The 27053-nt window shown below is 60.5% G+C and overlaps 1 protein-coding gene across 2 annotated transcripts; it reads right to left on the reverse strand.

Moving 5' to 3' along the window:
* On the reverse strand, positions 1-26489 carry PRR5 (proline rich 5). Of its 2 annotated transcripts, none has more exons than XM_040234566.1 (8): positions 26072-26489; positions 17185-17265; positions 13757-13805; positions 12264-12321; positions 7545-7636; positions 7075-7215; positions 2452-2587; positions 1-940 (listed from the first exon to the last, which is right to left on the reverse strand). In XM_040234566.1, the coding sequence occupies exons 1-8, from the start codon at positions 26209-26211 to the stop codon at positions 462-464; spliced, it is 1176 nt and encodes a 391-aa protein (XP_040090500.1). In that variant the 5' UTR covers positions 26212-26489; the 3' UTR covers positions 1-461. The 2 variants fall into 2 exon arrangements, with proteins under 2 accessions (XP_040090500.1, XP_040090501.1); XM_040234567.1 differs by lacking the exon at positions 26072-26489 and adding an exon at positions 20063-20650.
* Positions 26490-27053: the final 564 nt, after the last annotated feature.

Consider the following 27053-nt stretch of genomic DNA (forward strand, 5'->3'; position numbering starts at 1 on the left):
CCAGGTAGACAGGTTTTATTCCACCCAATCCCTGCCCACAGCCGCCCTGGGCAGAGCAAGGGTAGGCTGCTTGGAGGGTCTGGGGCAGAGTGGCGTACAGGTGGTCTCGCTGTGGCCCCAGGCGAGTGACAGAGGAAAGGTGGGTCGGCCATCCACCCTGGGGTCGCTCCAGGGGCCTGGCCAAGATGAGGGGTTCACAGTCTCCGTGGTGTGGATGCTGGAGGGCTGGGGTGCAGGCCATGCCCAGACACGAACACAAGGCTGCCAGGCACCTGCTGGGCACCCAACGCCCCAGAACAAAGGTGCCGGGGGTGGGTGGGGGAATCTGGCAACAGTCTTTCCGACAAAGACAGGAATGCCAAAGTGGCCGAGGTCGACAGGGGTCCGGACGGGAGAGTAGAAAACGCTCGCGCTCACGCACTGCACACACACGCGGGTTCGGTAGAATCGCCAGGCTGCAGTCACACGACGCTTTGCCGGCTCCCCGCTCCCTCAAACTCAGACGTGCCTGAGCCTCCGCCCCGGCCAAAGTCAATGAAGATCCCCTCCGAATCCGAGTCGACCGACTCCAGGATCTGGTCGACCAGGTTCTCGGGGCTGGAAGAGGCCGGGGAGCCGCGGGCCGCGCCCGGGCCGGGCTTGAGGGGCTGGGCCGGCGGGTACAGTCTGTTGGGGCAGGGCCCTGACGGGGGCGACGACGGGGAGGTGCCGAAGGCCCCAGCGGGCCCCGGGCCGGGCGTGTCGGCGAAGCCCTGGGGCTCGGGGCAGGATGTCATCTCGGAGACCGAGTGCCGCCGGATGCCCGCGCCGCCCGCCGCCGCGCCCTCGGCCTCGTGCTCAGCCACGGGGTTCAGCAGCGGCGTGTTGTAGCTCTTGGAGCGCACCACCGGGTTCTTGGCTAGGACGTCCCCCGAGCGGGAGCGCCGCAGGTAGTGCTTCTCTGCGGAGAGACAGGCGGAGAGGGCGTCAGCAAGCATGGCCGGCCAGGCGCGGGGCAACCCCGGCTCCCGCAGCCGCTGCGCGCCGGCTCTGCACCGAGCGGCCGCTCCAGGGAGAGGAGTCGAGGCCCCGCCCCTGCGGACCCTGCGGCCATCCCGGGGGCGGGGGTCCCTCCTCCTCTCCTGGGGCCCGCCCCCTCAGCCTGGACGGGGCGGGGCTCGACGGAATCGCCCGTTCGCACACATGCACCTGGTGCACCGGCCTCCTCGTCCCGACCCGCGGGAAGTCACCAGGCCCAAGCACTTGCTACACGCCAGCACCTACCTAGGAGGGCAGAGCCCCTACCCTCACAGCTGCGGTCCTACTGTGTGTGTGTGTGGGGGGGGGGGGAGACTAGAAACCTCTTTTGGGGGCCACAGCTCAGGCAGCGGCAAACACTGAAATGGGGCAGAGGATGAGGGCAGGGCTGGGGTTTATTCTTAACCCCGGCGAGAGGACGGCCAGGGGGGCGGGGCTCAGGCTCCCCAGCTCGGGACCTGCGGTTCCAGGCAGCGACCACCAGGTGGCAGGGATGAGCGTGGCCAGCGGCCCAGGGGCCATTCCTGGACCATGGGAGACAGGCTCCCTCTTGGCCTGGCAGGGGTCTCGGGGTCCAGGGCCGCACGAGCCGGGGCGGCTCAAAGCTTTCCTCCAGCTGCTGGGGCCCACCTGAGCGGAGGCATGCCGCTGGGCAGGTTTCAGACCTGCAGGTGGATGGGCCCTCTGGACATACAATGTACAGCTGGCCTCCGGGGCCTCTTTACGTACCTCGTCCCAGGCCCAGGTCCTCCCTGCCCTTGAGCCCCCGGCCTGGCCTTCCCTGAGCGCCTCACCCATGGCGTAGGTCACTTCATGTCACCTGGCAGGAGTCACCTTGGGCACTCATCTGGGGATGGTTTACTCACTTGTCTGCCTCCCCTGGCAGCAAGAACCCTTGACAGTGGGGTGTGGTCCACCCTGAACCCCAGGACCAACAGCAGAAGCTGGCACCCAGCAGGTGCTCAGCTACACTGCTGACTGAACCAAGGGGGCCAGCAGCCCCAGGACGCCCAGGCACGCCCACCCCCTAATCCCTCCACACACCCCGGGAGCCCCCAAATAAGCCTGAATTTCTTGGGCTCTGGGCCATTGCACGTGCTAGGTCCTAGCAAAACCCCGACCCCAGGACTGAGCACGGACGTGACTTCTGTGGCGGATGCAGGGGCCTCTGGGGGGCTCTCAGAGGAGCCACAGCAACACCACTAATGCTGTCTGCCCACCAGGGCAGCCCTTAAAGGAGGGACCCCCAGGTGACCCACCCTGTGTGCCCAGTGATCTGCACGCCACATGGCCAGTGGGTACTCGGGGCAGACCTGCTGCGTCTGCACCTCTGGTTTGGTGTGGCCTTTCACTGGAGGCCGGGGTTCCCAGGCAGAGGTGTGGATGGGGCCAGGGGCCACCCCGCCCTCCACCCCAGGCCCAGGCGACCCCTACCCAGGATGCAGGTGTGTGTGAAGGCCCCCTCGCCAGAGTAGAGGCCGTAGGTGCCCAGGTAGGGCGACACCACCTTCTGGATCAGGGTCTCCAGGCGCAGGTAGTCCTTCGTCACGCCCCGGGACTCATGCACCCCCTGCAAGAGGGAGAGGGCAGGAAGGTCACTGGTCAGCCTATCCCCTGCCTCCCAGCCCAGCCAGGTGCAGCTCAGAGGCCACCACAAACGGCCCAACCCACCCCCTCTCTTCGGTGCTGGGCCCCATGGCAGGGGCCACTGCACTTTCCCTTTCCTGGTGTCTCTCCAGTTGGAACCTCTGAGCCTCTTCCTGCTTCAACGCCCTCGTGGGGGCCCGCTGCACACAGTAGCCGGCGTGGCTGGGAGGCTGTGATGTCCATGGAAAAGGCTCTGAGACCAAATCAGGCCAGGTACCCTGAACCCCCACCCGGACAGCTGTGTATTCCCTTCTGTGAGCTGGCTTCCCAGAGGCTCTGGGCAGTCACTGGGGCCAAGCTCATCGCCGGGGCCCCCTACCTCACCCACTTGTCCCATGGAGCACTGCAGGCAGGCAAGGCTGCCCCCAGGGGCGGGGCCTAGGTCCAGGTCAGCATCTCAGCTGGGCAGTCAAGCCCCTCCCATCTGATAGCACCATCCATCCCCCTCCCATGCTGCCACGTCCTGTCCAGCTCCTCCCAACACTTCCCCTCACCCGGAGCTTTGAAGGGCTTTCCACCTGCTCCCATTTCATTGGAACCAAGGCCTGAGGAACGAGGCTGCCCACGGGACAGCCTTGGTCTTGCCCACCCAGCTGTGAGCCCCGGCAGAGGGCTGGGTACACAGCAGGATTTAGTGAGCGCTGCTGAATGAAGAGTGTTTCCGAATGAATGGATCATTCTCAAAGGACTGGCAGCAGTTAAGAAACAAGACACACCCAGGTTAACATTAAATGATGGTTCAAAACAGGAACAGAATACAGCTCTATGCTGCCTATGAGAAAGCCACTTAAAGGGCAGAAACACACACAGAGGAGAAGTGAGGGAATGCAAGAGATTAAATGTGTTAACAGATCACAGCTCACCCACCACGGCAGGAAAAGCCATGTCGATTTCAGACGGGACCGACTTCAGACCAAAGAAATTTGGCAGGAGTAAGGAAGATCATTAGCTAACAATAAAGAGGTTGATTATCCAAGTTGACACAACAATCTCTAATGTGCACACACCTAACAACAGAACAGGAAACTACAGAGGCCAAAAGTGATGGCGCTGCAAGGAGAAACAGAGAAATCCATTCCCACAGCTAGCAACTCCAGCACTGGTCTCAGAAATAGATCCAGCAGAGAAACCAGGAAGGACTCAGACGGACTCAACAACACCATCAATCAACCGATACAATCGACATCTATGGACAACTTCGTCCAACAGCAGAATCCACATTTTTCTCAAGCTCATATGGGACATTCTCTAAAACAGACCATATTCTGGGCCATAAAACACAGCTCGACACATTTGTAAGGACAGAAATCAATGTCTACTCTCAGACCACAGAAGAACTAAACCAGAAACAGAATAACCGATAATCTCCAAATACACGGAGATTAAACAACTCACTTCTGATTAACACATGGGTCAAAGAAGAAATCTCAAGACCTATTTTTAAATATTTTGAGTTAAATGAAAATGTAACATTCAAATTTATGGGCTGCATCAAAAGCAGTGCTTAGAGGGAAATTTAAAGTATTGAATGGATACATTAGAAAATAAAAAAAGTCTAAAATCGATTGGCTAAGCCTCCACCTTAGGAAACTAGAAGCAGAAGCACAGGCTCAATCCAAGTTAAGCAGGAAAAAAGAAATAGAGCAGAAGTCAGTGAAACGGAAAACAAAAATGGGTAGAGAAAACCAACAAAACCAAAAGCTTTGAAAAGATCAAAAAATCCACAAGCCTCTAGCCAAGCTACTGAAGAACAAAAGAGAAAATAAACATGACTAATATCAGAAATGAAACAGGGGAGGACTTCCCGGGTGGGTCCCGTGGTTAAGACTCTCTGCTCTCAGGCAGGAGGCATGGGTTCAGTCCTTGGTGGGGGAACTAAGGTTCTGCATGCCAAAACCCAACCCAAAGCAAATGAACAGAAACCCCCACAAATAAACAGACAAAACAAAGAAATGAAAGAAGGAACATCTTATTACAGACCCCATAGTGATGTGCGCTCAGTCCTGTCCGACTCTTTGCGACCCCATGGACAGAGGAGCCTGGCAGGCTACAGTCCCGACTCAGGGATGGAATCTGCATTGGCAGGAGGATTCTTCACCACTGAGCCACCTGGGAAGCCCTATGGATGCCCCCAGAAGTCATCCAGATGAACATGGAGGAATTGTCCCCGCCCCCAACCACAGCACTGTGAGGATGTTACTGCTGAGCTGTGCTGGTCGGTGCACACACCGTTTGTCCCTTCCTTCCCAGGACTTGTTTATGAAGCCTGGTCTCTGCTCCCCACTGCACAGTGAGGAAACGGGGCCCCGGGGCTGGGTTATTTGGGAGAGCTCAGATGCAGGGCTTCTTCCCCAGTGGCTCAGACAGTAAAGAATCTGCTGCCATGTGGGAGACCTGGGTTCAATCCCTGGGTTGGGAAGATCCCCTGGAGAAGGGCATGGCAGCTCACTCCAGTGTTCTTGCCTGGAGAATCCCCATGGACAGAGGAGCCTGGCGGGCTACAGTCTGTGGGGCTGCAAAGAGTCAGACATGACTGCTATTCAGCTTCCAGAACCCCGTGAAAAGGAACTGTGACTCCACAGGTAGGCTGGGGAACTCGGTGCGCTTGGAGAACACAGCAGGTCCTCAACACACGCTGACTGGGTCCAGCTGGGGCTTGAAAACTGGGGTCAAGTTCACCGCGGGGCTGGGACAAGGCCATGCAAAGTGGAGGCCGAGGCAAGGGCAAAGGGCCGAGGCTGGTGTGCTGACGGCAGCCAGGCGGGGCAGGACAATGCTGGGGGAAAACGGGCCCAAGCCCAGAAGCTGCACGAGACACAGGGACCACCAGGGGTCAGTGCTGCCCTGGCCTAGCCCCCACCCAGGGGCTGCTCCTGGGGTCAAAGTGGTCGCTCGGTCGTGTCCGACTCTTTACCACCCTGTGGACTGTAGCCCCAGGCTCCTCCATCCATGGGATTCTCCAGGCAAGAAAACTGGAGTGGGTTGCCATTTCCTTCTCCAGGGGATCTTCCCGATGCAGAGATTGAACCCGGGTCTCCCGCACTGCAGGCAGGCAGACTCTTTACCATCAGCCACCAGGGAAGCCCTCCTGGGGTCAAAAAAAAAAAAAAAAGTAAAAGTTAGTCCCACAGTCACGTCTGACTCTTCGAGATGCCATGGACCACCACCAGCCTGGCTCCTCTGTCCGTGGGGTTCTCCAGGCAAGAATGCTGGAGTGGGTTGCTACCTCCTTCTCCAGGGGATCTTCCCAACCCAGGGATCGAACCTGGGTCTCCTGCATTGCAAGCAGATTCTTTACCAACTGAGCCACCAGGGGAGCCTGGGATCAAGGTGACACCTATTCCTTGGCTAGAAATCCCAGCGCTGTCACTTCCTACCCCCAAGAGCAAGCACCATGGAGGACTCGGCACCGGCTTCTTCCCATCATCCTTGAACTTGCCCCCAGGGAGGTGGTCCTACTCCATCACAGAGATGAGGAGACAGGACGAGATGCGAAGTTCCTCCAGCTGTTCCCTGCTCCTCCCCGACCTGGGGCAACCCAGCCAGTCCAGTTAAGTCGCTCAGTCGGGTCCGACTCTGCGACCCCACGGACTGCAGCACGCCAGGCCTCCCTGTCCATCACCAACTCCCGGAGCTTGCTCAAACTCACGTCCATCCAGTCGGTGATGCCATCCAACCATCTCATCCTCTGTTGTCCCCTTGGATCAACAGCCCCGCCCATCAACAGAAACCCAGCCAGGTCGAACCTAAAGCCCTCTGAACTCCCCACTGCAGGCCTGGCACCCTGCTTCACTGCCAGGACAACCAGTTCCCACTGAGAGTAGCCCCTGGACCCTTCAGCCCTCAAGGTTCATCAGGCCCTTCCTTGCTCTGCAATCTTCAACCAGCTGCCCTGGGTCTCCCCCCGACCAACGTCACAGACCCTAATTTAGGAGGACTCGCACATGCACGTCTGGGTTCAGGACAGTGAACTGGGTTTGGAGCCTGTCTGCCTGAGGCAAGCAAGGACTCTTCTTTTCCCTGTGAGCCTGTGAGGTGGGGTGGTTGACGGTGTTCCCCCCGAGCTGTGACAGCAAGGTAAGCTGGCTCACTGTAGGGTGCCGTGCTCACGACGGGGTGTGGCGGTTTGCAGAAAGGTCCAACAGGAAGGTCTGGAATTGCTGTAGGGAGTGGAAGGCGGTGGTCCCCAGCCCCACTGCTGGATGGGGGCATGTTGTGGCCCAGCCCCGACGACACTCTGTCCACACACCCCGGCTTCCCGCAGGGTCCCAGGCCAGCCTCCTCCTCTGCTCCGGCAGCTTCCTCTCCCTCCCAGGTTCTTCCCGAGGGTCCCTGCTTGGTGGGCCTCACATGGACAAGAGCCAGGCTCTGTCCCCAGGGAGCCTGCCCAGCAGCTGGGGGCCCACCCACCTGCAGCACCAGCAGCATCTGCACAATAGCTGGGGGCACACGGGCGTGGGCCCGGGCCAGCGCATCCTCCAGCTTCACGCCCAGGGTGATGGTGTTCCGGAAGTGCAGCAGGGCCAGCTGGCGCACCGACGGCTCCTTGCCCTGCAGACATGCGGCCACCTCTGTCACTGAGAGCCCCCAGGACACCGGGCGGACCCGCTGACCCCCAGGCCCCCGGCCCCCCTGCTCTCCTCCCCAGACGACCCTTGTTCCGAGGAGAGAGGGCCCCACACAGCTTCCTTGGGAGAGGGAGGGGTGACCGTCACACACAGAGACCCTCCTGCGTGTGGGGTGCTGAGCATTGCTCAGGTCTTCCTGGGGTCCTGGGGAGGGGGCTGCCTTCCTTCCATCTCGGCAGGGGGCACCAAGCGCAGGCACAGACGGCCCATGGAGAGTGGAGGCACGCCCATCCCCAGGTCTGGGCCGCTCACCTGCACTGGGTAGAAGACCGCCTGCAGGGTGGGCAGCACGTCACTGAAAAAAAAGTCCCAGGTCTCCGCCAGCGAGTCCAGCAGCTTCTGTCCTGTGGGCACAGGGACCGTCACCACCACCCCAGGGGAGCTGGCAGACACTTCCTATCTTCCCAGGTCACGCATCACCTCCTCACACCTAGGGAGGGCGTGGTCCCTGGAGCTAACGTGGGGCTCTGGAGGTCCCCCCGTCACCCGCTGGGGCAACAGAGCCGGGACCCCTTGCTTCTCCTCCTGGTGCCTCAGTTTCCCCATGAAAACAATGGGGCTTGTGTGGGGGGTGCTGCCCTGTGGCCCAGGGCATGGAGCTCCGTGCTCCCACTGCAGGGGGTGTGGGTTTGATCCCTGGTTGGGGAACTAAAATCTGCAAACTGTGCGGTGCAGGTGGGGGGTGCTGTTAATACTCCTCTCCCAGAGCTGATGGAAGGGAACTGGACAAAGCAGGGCCTGGGGCAGAGAGGGTATGGGTGTGTGTGTGTTCCTGTTTGCACCACACACAAGCCCCCGGGGGCTCCACTCACACCTCGTCTCATCCACTGCCCCCTGCCACCCTGTCTGTCTCTTTGTCTCCCCCAACAGACACTCGCAGGGCACCTACACTGTGCCAGGCCTGGCACCAGGGACCCAGCTAAGCCTGAACTGCCCGAGTCCCACCACGCTGACAGACAGCAGCAATCGGGGCTGGGAGCGGTGGGGGGCGGGGAGTGACCCCACCAGGCAGATGAAGAGCTGGGCTTCGGAGAGGGTCTCTTCCTCCAGGGCCCTTGTCCCCACCACCTGGGGCTGCCTAGGGTGGGCCCTGGGGAGCCAGGATGACGGCCTTCAACAGCTGAAACCTGTCCCAGGAAGGAGGGAGTCAGGCAGGGAGGGCTTCCTGGAGGAGGTGCTAGCCGAGGGTTTGCCTGGTGGGCTGACACCCTCGGCACAGAAACCGCGGAGGCAGACACATGGGAAGCAGGCATCTGGACAACAGGAAGGAGCGACGCCAGGCACAGGGTGGACAGACCCTCAGGGGAGGGACATTTTGAGGTACTCCTGTGCTGGCTCTGGGCATCCCCAGGAAATGCCAAGTGCTGAACCCTTAGCCCTCCTGCCTGGAACAAGTGGAGAGCCGGGTGAAGGCTGCCGGCTCAGGACGAGCAGGCCGCCGGGGTGTGTCGCTGAGGCCTCTGCTGCTGGCCAGGACCCCCAGCGGGAAGCCAGACCAGCTGTCGGCTGGGGACACAATGGGCGTGGTGGGTCAGTGTCCCTGGAAGCCGAGTGGCCAGGGCCGCAGACTGCAGGTTGGCCAGCCTCCCAGACCATACCACCCACACCCAGCTCCTGGAGGTTTCCCTGGGAACCAGGTTGGTGAAGGGCCCTTCCTTTTCAGTTCCCTTTCCCTGCTTTCTGGGGGTCCCCCCCAACCTGTAAAGTCCCCTGGTCTGTGGAGGTGCCAGGCTCGGAGAGGGCAGCCTGGCAGGGGGAGGGTGACCGTGGGGAGGAGGGGGTCTCTGCATATGATCCATCTGCCTGGTGGCCAGCTCCCGGTCTTCCCCAGGGGCTCCATGGCGGGCTGCATGGAACCCAGGACGGTGGGTGCCCACCCCCTGAGGAGCTTGGCCTGCACACAAAGGTCCCTTGAGGTCCCCGCCGTCGCAGGCGAGAAGAAAGGCAGCTCAGTTCCCGGGCGGCCGTGGGGCGGCTCTGGGCGCGCGCCAGGCCCGCGTCTGGCGGAAATGCAGGGGAAAAGGAGATCTTGTAAAACCGAGCACGGGCCTGGGCAGAGCAGCACGCAGACCAGGGGTCAGGAGGCTCGGCCCCGTCTCTTGGCTGGGCACTCTGCCGCCCAGGGACTGGGGGCGGGGGGGCGCTGGGGTTGTCAGCGGTGAGGCAGGCACGTGGTGTTAAAGCCCAGCCCCAGGGGGCCCCCATCAGCCCAAGCCTCAGTATAGTCCTCTGTGAAATGGGCATGATCCGCGTGTCCACGCTCAGTAGGCTGAGCGCTGCCACGTAGCAGGCACTCGCTGTTAGCCTGACGCTGACCGGTGGACCTCTGTGGTTCGCAACCAACCCAGCAGGACCTGGACTGCCCAGGGGTTGGACAGCCCTTGAGCCGGTTCTGGGATGGGGGTCTGGTCAGCCTGTTTGCCCTCCTTTGGTTTGATCGTGCAGGCCCCAGAGACAGAGATGTGCCGGGCTGACCTCTGCTCAGGTCTCTGTCTGAGGCAGCCCGGGGACAGCAGTGACCCCGGGGCAGCTGGAAAGGCCACCGCAGGGGCTCAGGTGAGCGCGTGAGGGTCACTGCAGTGGAGGTGGGTGGCCTGACCTCTAACAGGCTGGGATTCCTGCAGGACAAGGCCGAGTCTAAGGCCTGGAGCCTACGCAAGACCCTGGGGTCCCCCTGAGACCCTGAGTGTCTGCCTGCTGAGAAATGACCCCAGTTGTAGCTGAGTCCTTGGAACTGTCACCTTGAATGTGTTATCTGGAGGGAGGCTGCCATTTCAAGGCCCCTCGGAGCTTCCCACATTTCCAGGAATCAGTCTGCTCAGGAGCAATGTTCAAGGCCTCACTGGAGGCTGGAGTGGGCAGGTGGCAAGATCCTGGGGCTGGCCCGTGTGGGGCCACCTGCCTCCCAGCAGAGGCATGGGCTGAGGACATGGCTGGCCACAGGGAGCAGTCTTCAGGACTTAAACTGGGGTAGAAGGCAGTGGGGTGCGGTGGGCTCCCAAGGCTGCCTCTCAGGGTGTGGCTGGCCTCTGTCCCCACCGCATGGGCTGAAGGAGGCCACATGTCCTCCTGAAAAGACCACGTTTCAAGGCCTGACGCCATGCAGCCCTCCCTGACTGCCAGGTGGAGCCAACCCTCCCTTCCCCAGGGCCTCCCTTCCTCCTGACATCGATCACACTGGACTGTCACTGTCTGCTCCATGTCTGTGTGCCCAGCTGGGCTGCCAGGCAGGGCCCAGGTCCACCTCCAGCTCCCCAGAGGCCCCCCCCGGGCCTGACCTGTAGTGAGCGCACTGATGGAGCCCACCTGACTCCCAGCACTGAGGTGGGGACAGAGGGAAATGACGTGTCTGTGGCTGGCTGGGGATTGGAGGCCAGGCCCTCTGGCCCCCAGCCTGGAGCTCCGTGCCGGTCCCCGAGGCCAGGGGAGGTTAGATGGGGCTAGTGCTCCCTGCTGGGTGGCCTGGTGGCCACAGCCACCATGGGCAAGACTCCACCAAGCTGCACAAAGCGCCTCTTCTCCAAAGGGCCCAGCTCCCTTGGGCCGGAGCTAGTGGGAGGGCAGGCATTGCTGGAATGTGCCGAGTCAGGAGAGGGGTGTGGGAGGGCCCCTCCGCCAGCAAATCCTCCTGCCGGCTCAGGTGCCACCTCCTCCAGGGAGCCCGCCCAGATCCCCAGTGGCCTGTGCCTCCTGCTCCCCTGTCTGTGGTTCTCACAGCCCTTCTCAGGCTCCTGCCTTGGCCGCTTCCACCCAACAGATGCAGAGCTGGTGCAGAAGGGACAGAGGACACAGCTCTGAGTTAATGCTGACTGCCCCAGGCCTCAGTCTCCATCTCTGTGAAATGGGCTGGGGCCCTTGCTTTCCAGGGTCAGTGAGGATGCGAGGGGGAACCTGGAGCAGCAGAGAGAGGAGTGCAAATTCGGTCACCAGGCTGCCAGGGAGGGGCCGTGTAGCCTGGGTGAGTGACTCAGCCCCCCTGTGCCTCAGTGTCTCCAGTGTTCAGTGGCTACAACGATGGAACCTTCTGCACGGGTCTGTCGGGCGATCCAGGAGTTGGGCGATGGAAGCTGCTGGGATGAGTCCAGCACAGGGAGATACATGTGGGGCTTGGGTCTGGCACAGAGAGGCCTGCCCCGCATGGGGCGGGGCACACAGCAGGCCCGCAACAGCACGTAATCAGCCTGAGCTGGGTTCTTTGCATAACTCGATTCATCTCTATGCCAAGTCACTCCTACCAGGAGGCGAACACCCTGCATTTATCACCCTCCAGCCCACAAACATGGGGAACCCAAGGTTTCTGGGACCTGGCCTGTCCTTCCAGAGCTCTGGGCCTGGTCAGGAGCCCCCCTCTCCTCACTGAGGGCCGCCATGGGTGGAGAGGCCAGCTGTGACTCCTGGCCCAGTCCCTAGAAGGGCAAAGGGGATATGCTCTGGACCCAGATGCCCTGGGTTCCAATCCCACCTCCACCTCTTACACACACCGTGGTTCTGGATGAATTGAGGGCCACCGCTGCCCTGTCCCCAGCTATGAAATGGGTACAATGACCCAGAGGCCTCACAGGGCCCCAAACCTCGGCTGGAGTGGCTCCTCTGGCCGGGGACTCCCCGCTCTGCCATGTCCCGGGTCTAGAGCACTCCCCCTCTGGTCCTCAAAGATCCTGACGGGGGTTCTCCCAGGCTGCTGGGACGGGGTCCCTGGGGGCCAGAGAGCCTCGTGGGCAGTGAGGTGAAGCAGAGGCCTCCTCCCCGACATCCCTCGGCCCTCCAGGGCCCCATCAAGGTCCCTTCCCAAGATCAGATCTTGGCCCCGCTGCCCTCGAGGCATCACTCCTGCCCCTCTGAGCCCCCTCGCCTGGGAGGGGCCCCCACCTCCCTGGAGCCCTAGGTGGAGCCCAGGTGAAGTCAGGGTGCCCAGGCGCCATGCCCTCGAGCAGCCGGCACCCGCTCCTGGCCCCAAGCCGCCACACTCACCCTCGTAGAAGCGGATCTTGTCTCGCAGGATCACCATGCCTTTCGTCAGCAGCTGGTTCTGCAAGGCACATGTGGAGATGCCGTCACCGCCCCAGGGGCCCCAACACTTCCCAGCAGGCAGCCGAGGCCCCGAGGGGAGGGGCCCACTGACGACCCACATCCCGCCTGCCCCAGAGCTGGGATGTCAGCTCCCCTAGTGGACACGGGCGACTGACCCAACCAGGTTGTTCTGAGACAGAAGTGGGTAAGGAACCCCCAACCTGCCCCCCAGTGACGGGCCAGACCGGGGTCTCCTGCTCCAGGCTGAGCGGGTGGGCAGGTAGCCGCCCCTGAAACCCACGTGGAAGGAGGGTCTTTCAGGCAAGAGGGGCTCCGTGACCGAAGGATGGTGTGAGCGTGGCCATGGTCCACCTGAGGCTCAAACGGCAGCCCCCGGGACCAGCCCTCGAGCAACACCAGGTGGCCTTCGCAACGGCTGGTGCAGCCAGAGAGCGGGAACAGTCCGGGGGCCGAGGACCGAGGAGCAGCCCCGGCCCACGAGGGCACGTCACTCAGCTGCAGAAAGGCTCTGTCACAGAGCTCTGACACAGGCACCATGTGGAGGAGCCTCGAAACGCCGTGCTCAGTGAGAGGCCGGGCTAAAAGGCCACGGCCATGCAGTCCCACCGATGTGAGATGTCCACACAGGCGGACCCAGACAGAAAACACATCAGCGCTGGCCCGGGGCTGCGGGGAGAGGGTAAGGGGGTCCAGGACAGGGTCTCTCTCTGGGGTGATGGAAAAGCCCTGGGATCAGACAGTGGGGACAGCGGTCTGTCCCCCCGAGAAGAGCTGTGAGTATGCTGAACACCACCGCACTGCACACTGTTCAGAGGACAGGCCATGCCATGTATCAGTTCACACCTCAATAAAGCTGTTAAGTTAAAAAAACCAACCCTACACCCACAGGATGGGGAGGAGCCCCAGGCTGGTTCTCACCTCCCCTCTCCGGGGGGGGGGGTTGGGGAGCCTGCATGAGGACACCCCTGCCTGTACCACCTCGGCCTTCTTGCCTGTGCGACCTCAGGAGCCCCGGCGCCCAGTGTGCTCATTCTGTTTGCAGGCCTGTGGCTTCTGCAGCACCTGGGAAGGGGTGACCTCGGTGACGCAGGTGCCACGCTAACACTGTCACCACACGGCCCAGGGCTCGTAGATGAAGAACACTGGGACTCTGGAGACCAACCCTGATCTTCCAGGAAGAGGCGGGCAACCAATCACAAAAGTGACCTCGAGCCCCGGGCAAGGCAGGGTTCTGAGTCTTCACCTGCCTCTGATCGCGTAAGCGCCCCAACAACCCAAGCTGGCTGGCTGGGGAATCTGAGTCACGCCCAGGTAGACACCTCGAGCCCAGCGTGCCACGCGCCCACCAGGAGCAGGCACCCCCTTCCTACCCCATCCTTTCCGGCCGACTCAGGAAACAACCCCGGGCCGGACGGGGAGCAGAGCACACCCACCTGTAGGTACTCCGTGAAGAAGGACCCCAGCTCCGTCTTCAGCAGCTGCCTGTGGGGGTGGGGGAGAAGGAGTCAGAGAACCCACGGTGCTGGTGAGGGTGGGGGTGGGGTGGGGGCCGCCTACAGCAGGAGACCAACCCCCTCGGCCCGGAAACCGGAGGATGTGGCCAGATGCTTCTCCAAGATAGACGAATAGCCAGTAATGCGGGGGAAGACGTTATCAGTCAGGTCAGGGGAAGGCTGACCACTGTCAGTCACCACTGGAACCAAACCCAGACCCCGACACCCACCCCGGCACTGTCAGAATCAAAGCCCCAGGCTGTAACACCTGTCGGGGAGAAGCTGGGGAAACCGACCCCTCACACTCGGTGAGAAGGAACACAAGACGGCGCCGCCACTGCGGACAATGGCTGGGCAGCTCCTCAAAAGGTCCAGCGTAGACCTGAGGTTCGGTGTGGACCCCCGAACCCACCCTTAGGTGCAGACCCCGGAGCAGTGGGGACAGAGGTCCGCGCGAGGTCTCCTACACGGATGCTCCCAACAGCCGAAAGGTGCACACCACCCAAACGTCCGTCAGCACAGGGCTGGGGAAACAAAAGGGCGAGTTTTCATATGAGGGGTATTATCCAGCCATAAGAAGAGGTGAGGCGCTGACACCCGCTTCAGCCCAGTCAAGCCCCGGGCGGGGAGGCGCGCTGGGCTGAGGGCAAGCAGCAGACCCAAGGCCACGTGCATGTGCGTTATTGTATGACTCCATTTATAGGGAACGTCTGGGCAAACCCATGCAGATGAAGTGGGCCGGACCTCCCAGAGGCCGCTGGTGGTGGGGGGTGACAGGGAGTGACTGCTAAGCGGTCTGGGCGGGGTGGGAGGTGATGCAAACATCTTGGAATTAGATAGTGGTGATAGTTATACAAGCTCTTCAGTTCAGTTCAGTTCAGTTCAGTCGCTCAGTCGTGTCCGACTGTGAGACCCCATGAATCGCAGCACGCCAGGCCTCCATGTCCATCACCATCTCCCGGAGTTCACTCAAACTCACATCCATCGAGTCCGTGATGCCATCCAGCCATCTCATCCTCTGTCGTCCCCTTCTCCTCCTGCCCCCAATCCCTCCCAGCATCAGAGTCTTTTCCAATGAGTCAACTCTTCCCATGAGGTGGCCAAAGTACTGGAGTTTCAGCTTTAGCAACATTCCTAACAAAGAAATCCCAGGGCTGATCTCCTTCAGAATGCACTGGTTGGATCTCCTTGCAGTCCAAGGGACTCTCAAGAGTCTTCTCCAACACCACAGTTCAAAAGCATCAATTCTTTGGCACTCAGCCTTCTTCACAGTCCAACTCTCACATCCATACATGACCACAGGAAAAACCATAGCCTTGACTAGACGGACCTTAGTCAGCAAAGTAATGTCTCTGCTTTTGAATATACTGTCTAGGTTGGTCATAACTTTTCTTCCAAGGAGTAAGCATCTTTTAATTTCATGGCTGCAGTCACCATCTGCAGTGATTTTGGAGCCCCCCAAAATAAAATCTGACACTGTTTCCACTGTTTCCCCATCTATTTCCCATGAAGTGATGGGACCAGATGCCATGATCTTCGTTTTCTGAATGTTGAGCTTTAAGCCAACTTTTTTGCTCTCCTCTTTCACTTTCATCAAGATGCATTTTAGTTCCTCTTCATTTTCTGCCATAAGGGTGGTGTCATCTGCATATCTGAGGTTATTGGTATTTCTCCCGGCAATCTTGATTCCAGCTTGTGTTTCTTCCAGTCCAGTGTTTCTCATGATGTACTCTGCATATAAGTTAAATAAGCAGGGTGACAATATACAGCCTTGATGTACTCCTTTTCCTATTTGGAACCAGTCTGTTGTTCCATGTCCAGTTCTAACTGTTCCTTCCTGACCTGCATACAGATTTCTCAAGAGGCATCTCAGGTGGTCTGGTATTCCCATCTCTTTCAGAATTTTCCACAGTTTATTGTGACCCACACAGTCAAAGGCTTTGGCATAGTCAATAATGCAGAAAGAGATGTTTTTCTGGAACTCTCTTGCTTTTTCCATGATCCAGTGGATGTTGGCAATTTGATCTCTGGTTCCTCTGCCTTTTCTAAAACCAGCTTGAACATCAGTGAGTCCACGGTTCACGTATTGCTGAAGCCTGGCTTGGAGAATTTTGAGCATTACTTTACTAGCGTGTGAGATGAGTACAATTGTGTGGTAGTTTGAGCATTCTTTGGCATTGCCTTTCTTTGGGATTGGAATGAAAACTGACCTTTTCCAGTCCTGTGGCCACTGCTAAGTTTTCCAAATTTGCTGGCATATTGAGTGCAGCACTTTCACAGCATCATCTTTCAGGATTTGAAACAGCTCAACTGGAATTCCATCACCTGCATTAGGTTTGTTCGTAGTGATGCTTTCCAAGGCGCACCTGACTTCACTAAAAACCACTCATCAGTACATTGTAAAAGGATAAATTGTATCTTAAAAAAAAAAAAAAACATATATGGGCTTCCCTGGTACCTCAGACAGTAAATAATCTGCCTGCAATGAAGGAGACCCAGGTTTGATCCCTGGGTCAGGAAGATCCCCTGGAGAAGGAAATGGCCACCCACTCCAGTATTCTCGCCTGGGAAATCCCATGGACAGAGGAGCCTGGTGGGCTACAGCCCATGGGGTTGCAGAGTCAGACACGACTGAGTGACTAACACTTTGAAGGGCCATCTCAGGCCTTCAGGGTGGGCGTGGGGTGACCCTGTCCCAGTCCCTCGTTTACTCCTGCCCTGAGCTGACGAAGAGGTTGCTGCCTGTTTACCCCAGGGTGCAGGGACAGGGTGGCACCAGCCGGGGCATGAGGGAGAAAGAGCACGGAAGTGGGAAATGCCGCCTTGCACAAGGTAGCTGTGAGACCCTGGGCAAGTCTCTCGACCTCTGAGCTTCAGCCTCCTCCGCTACAACGTAGGACTAACGCCTCGGCCTTCCCAGATGCCCTCGACGCTGGTCTGTCCCAGCTCCCGCAGCCGAGTTCAGTTCTCAACTGTTGGCAGGAAATAAGGGGCGTTCAACTGGGCTGTAATGGCCTTTCTGGGAACAAAACTCCCGTCATTAGGCAGGTGGGTCCTTCCTCTTGTAACAGAATAAATATCCTTCGCGATGCTCAACGGCAGCTGGGAATGTGGTTGTCGTCTTGAGCCACTGCCCAAGTCCCTCCCTGTTTCCCCTGCAAAGCGGTCCTGGACCAGAGAGTGGGGTGTGAAGGCCATGGGACACAGCTGGGGTCAAGGGTCACAGAGCGGTCACCGCCCACTTCAGCTCTAAGGGTGGAACCTGGGGCTGGAGGACAGGGGGGCCTGCCTGGGGTCCCCCCTTCCTAGCACGGCCCTCCTACCGCTCCCAGACCCAGGCCCGCATGACGGGACAGACGGCCACTCACCGGACACCTTCGTTCAGGCTGAAAAGCTCCTGGTCGGGCAGCCCCTTGCGCTGGAAGACGGCGATCACCCCGTTGTGGATGCTGCAGGGGGAGGTTGGAGGGGGAGAGAAGGGTTGCCGACCAGAGGTCCTGAGCCCCAGCCTGTCTTCCCTCTCCCGTGGCACCCTGCCTGTTCCGCTCGAAGCTGGGCAACCGCCTGGAGCACACAGATCGGCTGCCCCATGGGACCCCATCTGCCCCAGAGCCTCAGATCCCATCTCGAGCTCCAGGCCTGTCACCAGTCACCTCTCCTGGAGCTCCCAGGTACCTTCCACACACTCTGCACCCAGGCCAGAAACTAGGGAACACCCTCTGATGGCCTCCTGCACCCCCAAAGATAACCACCTTGTGCTTCCAGGTGCCCTTGGGCTGGCCCCTGACCGCCTGAACTGGGAATCTGTGTTGTCTGCACCTGGCACCCCTGGGGAAGCTGCCCTCACCGCAGGGCCTTTGCATACGTCCTTCCTTCAGGCCCCAGGTGGTCTGTGTTTACCTTCTAACAGTGTGCAGCTACGTATTTATAGGTGACTTGTTTCATCGACTGGTTCCCACCACTATCTGTAAACCTCAGAGCACAAGGCCCTGTGCCATTAGTGGCTGCGTGCTCTCGCCTGGCTCAAAGGCGAGCCTGGAAAATGCTGTTCGGTCCTTAAGTTGTGGCCAACTCTGTGACCCCATGGACTGCAGTGTGCCAGGCTCCTCTGTCCTTTACCATCTCCAGAAGTTTGCTCAGATTCAAGTCCATTGAGCTGGTGATGCCATCCAGCCACCTCATCCTCTGCTGCCCCCTTCTCCTTTGGCCTTTAATCTTTCCCAGCGTCAGGGTCTTTTCCATGAGTTGGCTAGTGACATTGATGCTGACTCTCCCTGGCCCTCCACATCCAACTGGCCCTGAAGCCCTGCCCATCTCTACCCCCGAGATCTCTGCTGCACCATCTTTCCTTCACACTCACCTGACCTCTGACTGCACAGTCGGCCTCCTCACTGCACCCACCTCCACCCAGGGCCCTGCAGATACAGCCTAAAGCCTGAATGTGGCATTCAAGGCTTGTCTGGAATGGTTCCTCCCAACCAGGCAGAGTATTGGTGCCATACCTTAGGGTCTTTGTATACATTTCTCCTATGGGGGCGGGTGGTCCTTATGCTAAAGTGAAAGTGAAAGTGAAGTCGCTCAGTCGTGTCCGATTCTTTGCGACCCCGTGGACTGTAGCCCGCCAGGCTCCTCTGTCCATGGGATTAGGCAAGTAACTATTCATGCTGGAGCTTTGGCTCAGAGGCCACTGCCTCCAAGAAGCCCTCCTGACATCCTCTCTTTCCCTCATGTCCTGCAGACTCACGTCCTGGCACTTTACCGTTTACTTCCATGTTAGTTCCTGCCACCGGCCATAAGCTCCCAAGAGTGAGAACCAGGTCTGGTGGCTCCGCCGCCCTCCACTTAGGACCCAGTTGCTGCTGTAAAGCTCAGCACCATAGACTGCTTCCTGGTGTTTAGAGACAGCTGGTCACCTGTTGCTGTGCATACCATGGAGTAGGCAGCGGCTACCAAGCTCCCAGAGCCCTTGTCTGCTCTCCCCAGCCCCACCATTCCTAGTAACGTGGACTGGCCACCCACTTTGCAGATGAGGAAACTGAGGTTCAGAGCGGCCAGGTTCCAGGAGGCCACCGAGCGCACCCAACAGCTGCCCCTACTTTCTGTGGAGCCAGCAGTGGGCAGGGCTTCCGGCTCGCACCCTAGAAGGGGCAGGGCCCCCACGCCCCGGGTGGGTGAAGGCAGCTCTGAGCAGTGGGGACCAGGCCAGGTGCCTCGTCCCCTGACTTGAGGCCCGACCACCCCAGGGCCTGCTGCTGGAGTGCTGCTTATTCACGTGGCCAGGGCCACACGCCCTCCCACTTGTTTCCTGCCTGAGAAATAGGGGTCACAAGTGTGCCTGCCCCCAGGGCCGGGAGGATGAAAGCCTGGCCAGGCCCGAGCCTCAGTGTGGTCCTGGCTGGGATTGCGCTCACCTCCAGCAGGAGGCCTGTGTGGACCCGGCCTACAGCTCTGACACAGTCAGGCTGTTCCCCATTTACAGGCTAAAAAAAGTAAGAGTCTGCTGGGAAGTCAAATGGCAGCAGGAAGCCGGACAGCAGCTGCCACCCTGAAATCTGAACAGCCGGGGACTTGCGCCTGGTGGGGCTGTAGGGGGTCGGCCCCTCCCAATCCTGCCAGGGGCAGGAGCCCAGGGCGCTGGCACGTGGGGCCCCGTGGGGCCTGGCCAGTCCGGAGGCTCAGAGGGGCCTAGCTGAGTCCTCCCTGGGGCCCAGGCCTCCGTCAGGCCGAGGGGACGGCCCGGGGGAAGGCCTCGTCAGCCTCCCAGGCCCAGTCCTGCTGTTCTCAGCAGCCTCTTCAAATCCTTCCTCCTGCCTCCAGTGAACGTTCTGGAAGAACCCCAGCCCACTCTGGTCCGCCACCCAGAGGCCACCCTAACCAAGTGGCTTTGGATGGGAAGACCGGCTTTTGGGGGAAGACTTCCAGAGGCCCTTGGGGGTCCAGCACCCACTGGATCACCTGCACCGCCCCCCACCCCGCCTCAGGCCTTAATCCTTGCTGTCCCCTCTTCTGCAGGCTCACCATGAAGTCAGGACCCTCTCCCCTCCCACCTGTGTGGGGAGTGTATTTGACCCTATCTTCTTTTGCAAGAGGAGAGGTCTGTCTGGATTATTGCCTGCTTCTCGCAGCCCAGGCCTCACACCGCTCTATGTGTATATGAGCAGCGCCCTGCCCAGCCCTGGGGTCCCCCTTGAGTTCCCCAGACATCCTGGCCTCCTGCTCTGTGGACCCCGATCCTGCCCCGCCCACCTCCAGCCCCAAGGCTGGTCTCAGTTTGCATCCCAGCCCTGGGTTCCCTGGCTGCACATCTCTGCCAAGACTGGACCGCTTGTGCCTCAGTTTCCCCATCCATACAATGGGACTCATATAATCACAGCCGCTGTAGGAGACACTGGGAAACAGCGCCCTGTGGGGTTACGTGTGTCACACACACATCATCAGAGTTGACTGTGGGAGGGGGGCAGGGGGTGGCCCTAGAAGCATCCACCACGGCTCTACCATCTGCCTCGGGGTTTTCTCCATCTCCTTCTAGCCATGACATGAGGTGGGGACTATGACAGCCCAAGCTGCAGAAGGAAGGCGAGGCTCAGAGAAGCCAGGGCATGCCCAGCGTCATACAACTTGATGCTTGGTGGGGTCAGAAAGGAGCCCGGGGCCCACCGTCCTCCCACCCCACGTGGCTGCTCCAAATGGGGGTGGCGGCCAGGCAAGGTCCTGCCACTTCCCATTTCTCTGCAGCTGACATTCCACGCTGTTTCTAAAGTTTTGAGTTGGGTCAAGAATAGAGCCCTGCTGGCATAGAGAGGAGACCTGGGCAGGGGTGGGTGGCGGGGGGGACGGGAGTGGAGAGGCAAGGCCCTGTGGGACTTCTCCCTTCAAACAGAAGTGAAACCCCAGCCCGTGGCCTCCCCGAGCAAGGCGGGCAGGCCCAGCTGGGACATGGGCAGTGGCCCAGTGGAAACCGCAGGCGGCCAGGGGCCCGAGTGGAGGCCGACCCATCACCTCTTCTTGCTGGGAGGCCCTCACCAGACCTCCCGCCCACCTAGCGAGACAGGACGGCAGGAACCAGTCTCAGCACCTGTCACCCAAGCACAGGGCGAGGAGAGAAGCCCAGGACCCCTGAGTGAGGCTCCACGGCACCCCACGATGGGGCCCAGACCTGCTGCCCTCAGGGCTGGCCAGGGTCCCTGTGCTCAGGCTGGAGGAGGCAGGGCTGACTGTGGGGCTCTGGGGGGACCTGCCTTGGCTGCCCTGGCATGGGCTGGTGCTGGTGTGGGGCCACCAGCAGGTGGGAGCCCAGCAGGGCAGGACCCTGGCTGCACCTCTCACTGTCACTCATCTGTCCGTGTAGGAAACCCTGGCAGAGAGTAAGCAGGCAACAAAGCCCTGGCAGGTCATACAACATATCTCCAGGGACTCCTGGAAAGACTGGGCCCACAGGTGAGGCCTGGAGGTGGAGGCCTGCTCTGCTCCGGACCTGCCTCTGGAGCCTCAGGAAACAAGCGAGGAGTGCAGGCCTCCACCAGGTGCGCCCCTCACCCTCTTAACTGCCTGGTGCCCCAGACTGAGTAGGTGGGGGTGGCGGGGATGCCAAGCACAGGCTCCCACTGGCCTCCCCCTCCCGCTCCCAAACACCCGTCACCCTGGAGGCTTCAGCCAGCCTCCTTCGGCCACCCAGAGACCCCCATGAAGTGGTGGCAAGAGCTCTGGACTTAGAACTGGACAGGTCCCCTCGCCTCCGAGCCTCAGTGTCCTCATCTGCAAGGTGGGGACAGGAGTCCCACCTTGCAGGCGGCTGCAGGGAAGGAAGGCAGCCTCTTCCATGCCCAGGGTTGGGACAGGGCCCAATACCAGTTGGGGGTGGGCACCCCCATCGGAGGGATGTGGTGTTCAGGGCCCAGGAGGAGAGCTGGGCACAGGACACTCTCTGCCCCCTGCCTCGCCCCTCCAGGACCAGGGATGGGCAGATGAGCAGGGTGGGCTGCAGCCTCTGGGCTCCCACTGCCAACCCCCGCCTGTCCTGGCCCCAGTGGACACAAGCCCTGGGCCGTGGCTTCAAGTCAGACCAGGGTTCAGACCCAGCGTTAGCAGGGGCTCTTGGTCAAGTCCCTCTCCTTCTCTGGCCTCGGTTTCTCTGAAGACCACCATCGCAGCCTTGGAGACAGGTCTGCAGGAGAGGGCCCCGCCCCTGCATTGCATGGGCTCCCACAGCCGGAAGGCAGGCAGGCGACTGGCTCAGGCATTTGGGCAAGGAGTAGGGCTCCCTAATAGTCTATACCCTGTGGCCCAAATGCAGGACTCAGGCCAGGGTTTGGGGGGCTCTGCTTGTCCCCCAGCTGGCCCCTCAGCTCAGGACATGACCTTTGTGCAGCTCGACGCCCTGCACACACAGAAGGGTCCAGACCGAGCGAAGTGCTACCTGGGGCCAGCACAAGGACAGACAGGGACAGAGTATGCCACCTCCGAGCCCCTGGGGAGGGGACGAGGGGCTGTGGGTGGGGTGACAGGTGAGATGCCCAGCCCTCTGCAGGGCCAGCCCTGGGCCGGGCCCGGGGCACAGGTCCACCCCGGAAAGCAGCTGCAGGGGCTTAGGAAATAGCTTCCGACGGTTCTGCTCTAGTTTCTGGTTCATGAGTGTGGCCCGGTGGGCCAGCCCTGAACCCAGAGCTCCCCTGTGCACCCACGGGAGAAGGGAGCGCAGTCCTCCGCCACACGTGGCCAGTGTTCACACTCCCCCATGGTTGTGTTCTTCCTAGTACTGACTACCATCTGCTCAGGCCTCGTGGGTTTACCTGTGGCCCCGTTTACCTCCTGACCCCCTTCCTCGACTCCCGACTCCATGCCTGGGGCTGGGACAGTGCCAGTGGGTGAATGAGTGGACAAAGGAAGGAATGGCCAGTTGGCGCGTGGGTGCCACCGTCACGGGCACATACTCCATGCTTTGTCCCACATCCAGATGAGGGAACAGAGGCCCAGGGAAGTCAGAGGACCGGGCCAGGTCACTGCAGCAGGTCTCCGAGAAATTCATGTCCTCCCAACGCCCTAGATCTTATTTGTAAACAGAGTCTTTGCAGACGTAATTAGTAAAGGACTCTGAGATAAAACCAGTCTGGATTTAGGCTGGGCGCTACATCCAACAACTGGTGTCTGTATAAGAGGAAAGAGAGGGAGGATAAGACACAGGTGGAGACAGACACAGAGAATGGAGCAGCGTGGCCAGAGGCCAAGGAGCCATGGGGAACTGTAAGAGGCAGGAAGGACACTCCCTCCCCTGCAGCCTCCGGAGGGAGCGAGGCCCCGCGGACAGCTGATTTTGGACTCCTGAGCTCCAGACTGGGAGAGAAGGAATTTGTTGTTTTGAGCCACTAGTTCAGTTCAGTTCAGTTTAGTCGCTCAGTCGTGTCCGACTCTTTGCGACCCCATGAATCGCAGCACGCCAGGCCTCCCTGTGCATCACTAACTCCCGGAGTTCACTCAAACTCATGTCCATCGAGTCAGTGATGCCATCCAGCCATCTCATCCTCTGCCGTCCCCTTCTCCTCCCGCCCTCAATCCCTCCCAGCATCAGGGTCTTTTCCAACAAGTCAACTCTTCGCATAAAGTGGCCAAAGTACTGGAGTTTCAGCTTTAGCACCAGTCCTTCCAATGAACACCCAGGACTGATTTCCTTTAGGATGGACTGGTTGGACCTCCTGGCAGTCCAAAGGACTCTCAAGAGTCTCCTCCAACACCACAGTTCAAAAGCATCAATTCTTCGGCGCTCAGCTTTCTTTATAGTCCAACTCTCACATCCATACGTGACCACTGGAAAAACCACAGCCTTGACTAGAGGGACCAAGTTTGTGCCAATTTTTTTTACAGTTGCCCTGGGAAACTAACATGGCCACACAGAGAAAGGGGGTTCACTTTGGACTCAAAATGAGGCATCCACAGCTCAGCAAGGCAGGTCCCGCACTGCTCTGAGCCCCGAGGCTGTTGTCCTGGGGAAAACTGCAAGGAGTCGGAGGTGGGCCAGCAGGCAGACTGCAGCTAGAAGAGGCCCCGGCCCCCTTGTGATACTGGTGGGGAAGACCCTGTCCCTCCCTGACTCAGGGCACTCTCTGCCAGGGGGAGGACAGCAGGCACTGTGCTGTGCGGCATCAGTGCAGGCAGGCCTCCTGGTCCTCTCGTTCTTCCCCTCTAAATGGGGGTAATCGTATCTCCCTCCCCGGGTTACGCTGGCAGCAGGCAAAGTGAGCCAGGGGCCCCTCGCAGGGGCTCAGCCGCAGGAGTGTGACCGGGCAGGTCCAGCTGCAACGGGTCCAAGGCCAGGTGGTTAGGAGCCTGGGGGGAGCTGGCTGCCGGCCGGGCCACACCTTACAGTCTGCCAGGGATGGGGCACAGAATGGCTCTGAGGTCCTAAAGTTCCCTTAGGTTAAGGAAAACAAACGGGGGGGGGGCATGTGGCCTCTCCCTACAGGCAACCCCCTGGGCTCCAGAAGACTCAGAGCCGATCCTAGGGTGCCTCCAGCTCTGCCTGGAGACCCCCGAGTAGCGGTGAGCACTGCAGGAGAAAGCTGCTGTTGGTGAAAGCTCAGGAACCAGTAGACTTCTAGCACGCACGTCTCAGCTGCTCCAGTCGTGTTGGACTCTCCGTGACCCTGCGGACGGGAGCCAGGCTCCTTTGTCCATGGGCTTCTCCAGGCAAGAATGCTGGAGTGGGTAGCCATTCCCTTCTCCAGGGGATCTTCCTGACTGAGGGACTGAACCCGCGTCTCTTAGGTCTCCTGCACTGCCAGGCGGGTTATTAGCAGTGCCACCTGGGAACCCATGAGAGGCCCCCCCAAAACCTATCCCTACAAGGCCCACCCTGACATGTCCCCAGTTTGAATCTGAGTTTGAGTCGTGAGTTACCAAACACCTATTATGTGCTAGACACATGCTGAGGGCTTGAGTATAGATCTTCACCTTTAATCCCTACAACAGCCTAAGAGGTGGGCATTTTAAGGACAAGGAAATTGAGGACCAGGGAGGCTCAGTGACTCTCTCAAGCAGGGAAGAGGCAGACTTGGAATGTGAATTATCTCTGTCTGTCTCCGGCTGGATCAGGTCAGAGAGTCGAGGAGGGGGGACTGCTTCTCTCTCAATGCTGCGCGTGTGGAGGAACTGCCTCTTAAGGCTGCACGCGGGCATTGGACCCAGGAGATGCCCCAAGGGGAGTCCTTCCCTCCCTATCCCCACACCAGTCCTGTAAGAAGAAACGCTGACCCATGGGGAAACTGAGGCCGACTGGTCCCTAACTCTGAAGCCGCTCGCAACCTGGTAGAGGACAGAAGCGAAGGGCGCAGAGGATGGTCTCAGGTTGGCAGCCCCGTGCTTCCCGTCACGCTCAGGAATAGGTGAGTGTCCACGCTGACAGTTGGTTTCCTGGTGGCCCAGACCACAGACGGTGGAGCATCTGGCAGGGCGTGTGCAGTGGTGGGGGCGGCTCACATCCACAGCCCCCCTGGACAGCCTGAGACCCTCTCTTCTCATCTCCTCCCACTTTCCTTTCGGTGGAAATTATCTGTTTTTGAAAAGGGCTCCTGAGCAAACACGGTGGGAAACCCCACTAAACAAATCGTCTCTTTTTCCGGATTCCCTCAGCCTCGCTCTTCAAACAAAGCTGGTGGGGTGGGGGTGGGACTTCCCACGGCCCTGCTTGTCGGGGAAGGGCTCGCTGGGGGAGGGTCGTCTCAGGAATGCCAGGCAGCTGCTGCTGCTGCACCCCTGCTGACAGCTGGGAGGGCAGGGGCCCTCCCCCGCGCGCTCAAGGGAAAGCCGGCCGCCCCCACTCCCGACCAAAGGGACCTAAACGCAGAAACAGGAAGCAGAGCAACCCATCGACTGCGCCCGCGAAGCTCATCCGCGAAATGGGATAAATACTTCCTGCTCTATTTACCTCCCAGGTTGCCATGAGCAGGGGCGTGGGGGCGAAGACGTGGGAAGACCCCCGGAGGAAGGCAGCTTGTGGGATCCAGGCCCACCCCGCCACCCACCAGCTGCGGGGTGGGGTAGGGGTGTCCCTGGGACCAGCCCTGGGCCCGCGGTCTCGTCCCACCGTTCTAGAAACACGTTGCACTAAACTTCCCTCCCCGCCCGCGTAACTCCGGCGGAGCGAGTTCTCCGCACCCTGGGAGGCGCAGAGCTGCCCCCCGGGCACAGTCCTTCGCTCCAGGCGCCCTCGCCGCCCCACGGCTCTGGGATCCGCGGGGGCCGGCCGGGAGGGCGCGGCCTTACCTGTTCCAGGTGGCGTTGGCGCAGGCCCGGCGCTGCTGCGTGCCCCGCTCGTCCGCGGCGGTGGCGGCGGCCGGCTCTCTCTTGCCCAGGTCACTGAGGCTGGGCGAACTCATGAACTTCAACCTGCGGAGAGTCCTCATGGTGACCTCCCCTGGCGTCGGGCTCCGCGCCCACGCGCGCTCCGCGCCGCGCCCTGCGCCACGCCGCGCCGCGGGCCCCAGCCGGCGCTGCGCCCTCTACGAGGAAACTTGGGCGAAAGCAGGAAGCCGGGCGGCCCTCCCGGGGCCCGCCCCGGCCCCGCGCCTCCGCCCCGGGCCCCACGCCGGCCGCCGCGCCGGGTTAATCATTGCTCCGAACGGCCGCGGCGCGCAGCGCCCGGAGCTCGGCTGATACCGCGCGGACCCGGCGCAAAAGGGGCCCGGGGGCGGGGCCGGACTGAGGGGGCGGGGTGCAGGGCCGGGGCGGGGAGTGGGCGTGGCCTCTGGAGAGGGTGTGCACAGAGGCGGGGCCTTGACCTGGGGGCGGGGCACCCAGAGAGGGCGTGTGCAGAGGCGGGGCCACGAGCTGGGGGCGGGGCCGGCTCCTCCACGGCAGCCTTAGCGGTAAAAGGCTTTAGCGCCGGAGTCCGCCCTCCTGGGGTCGCGCTCTGGGTTTCCTCTGTTCTTCCAAGGGCCACGAGTGCCCACCAGAAACCAACACGCACGACTGCACAATCCGACCCCAATCGCCCACCCGGCCATAGGCCCTGCGGCCACACCCCGACGGTGCTCTGCTTCGTGCCCGGCCCAGGACCCCTGCTGCGGTTGGTGTACCAAGTGCCCCCTACCTCACCATCCCTCCCCACTAAAGGCTGCGCCCAGACAGATTTATCAAGACCCCGCCATGTGGACACAGGCTTCTCCCTGGTTCTCATGAAGGTTAACTCGGTCGAGGTCTTCAGCCTATTTTCCAGTTGAGAAAACCAAGGCTCAGAAGGTGAAAG

The sequence above is a fragment of the Oryx dammah genome, unplaced genomic scaffold, assembly GCF_014754425.2.
Source record: "Oryx dammah isolate SB20612 unplaced genomic scaffold, SCBI_Odam_1.1 HiC_scaffold_29, whole genome shotgun sequence".
NCBI lineage: Eukaryota > Metazoa > Chordata > Mammalia > Artiodactyla > Bovidae > Oryx > Oryx dammah.

Coding starts and splice junctions, on each gene's coding strand:
- PRR5 (XM_040234566.1), bottom strand. CDS start 26,211: ATGAGGACTCTCCGCAGGTTGAAGTTCATGAGTTCGCCCAGCCTCAGT. Junction 2,588..7,074: donor AGATGCTGCTGGTGCTGCAG/GTGGGTGGGCCC, acceptor TCCCTCTTGCAG/GGGGTGCATGAGTCCCGGGG. Junction 941..2,451: donor CACACACACCTGCATCCTGG/GTAGGGGTCGCC, acceptor GTCTCTCCGCAG/AGAAGCACTACCTGCGGCGC.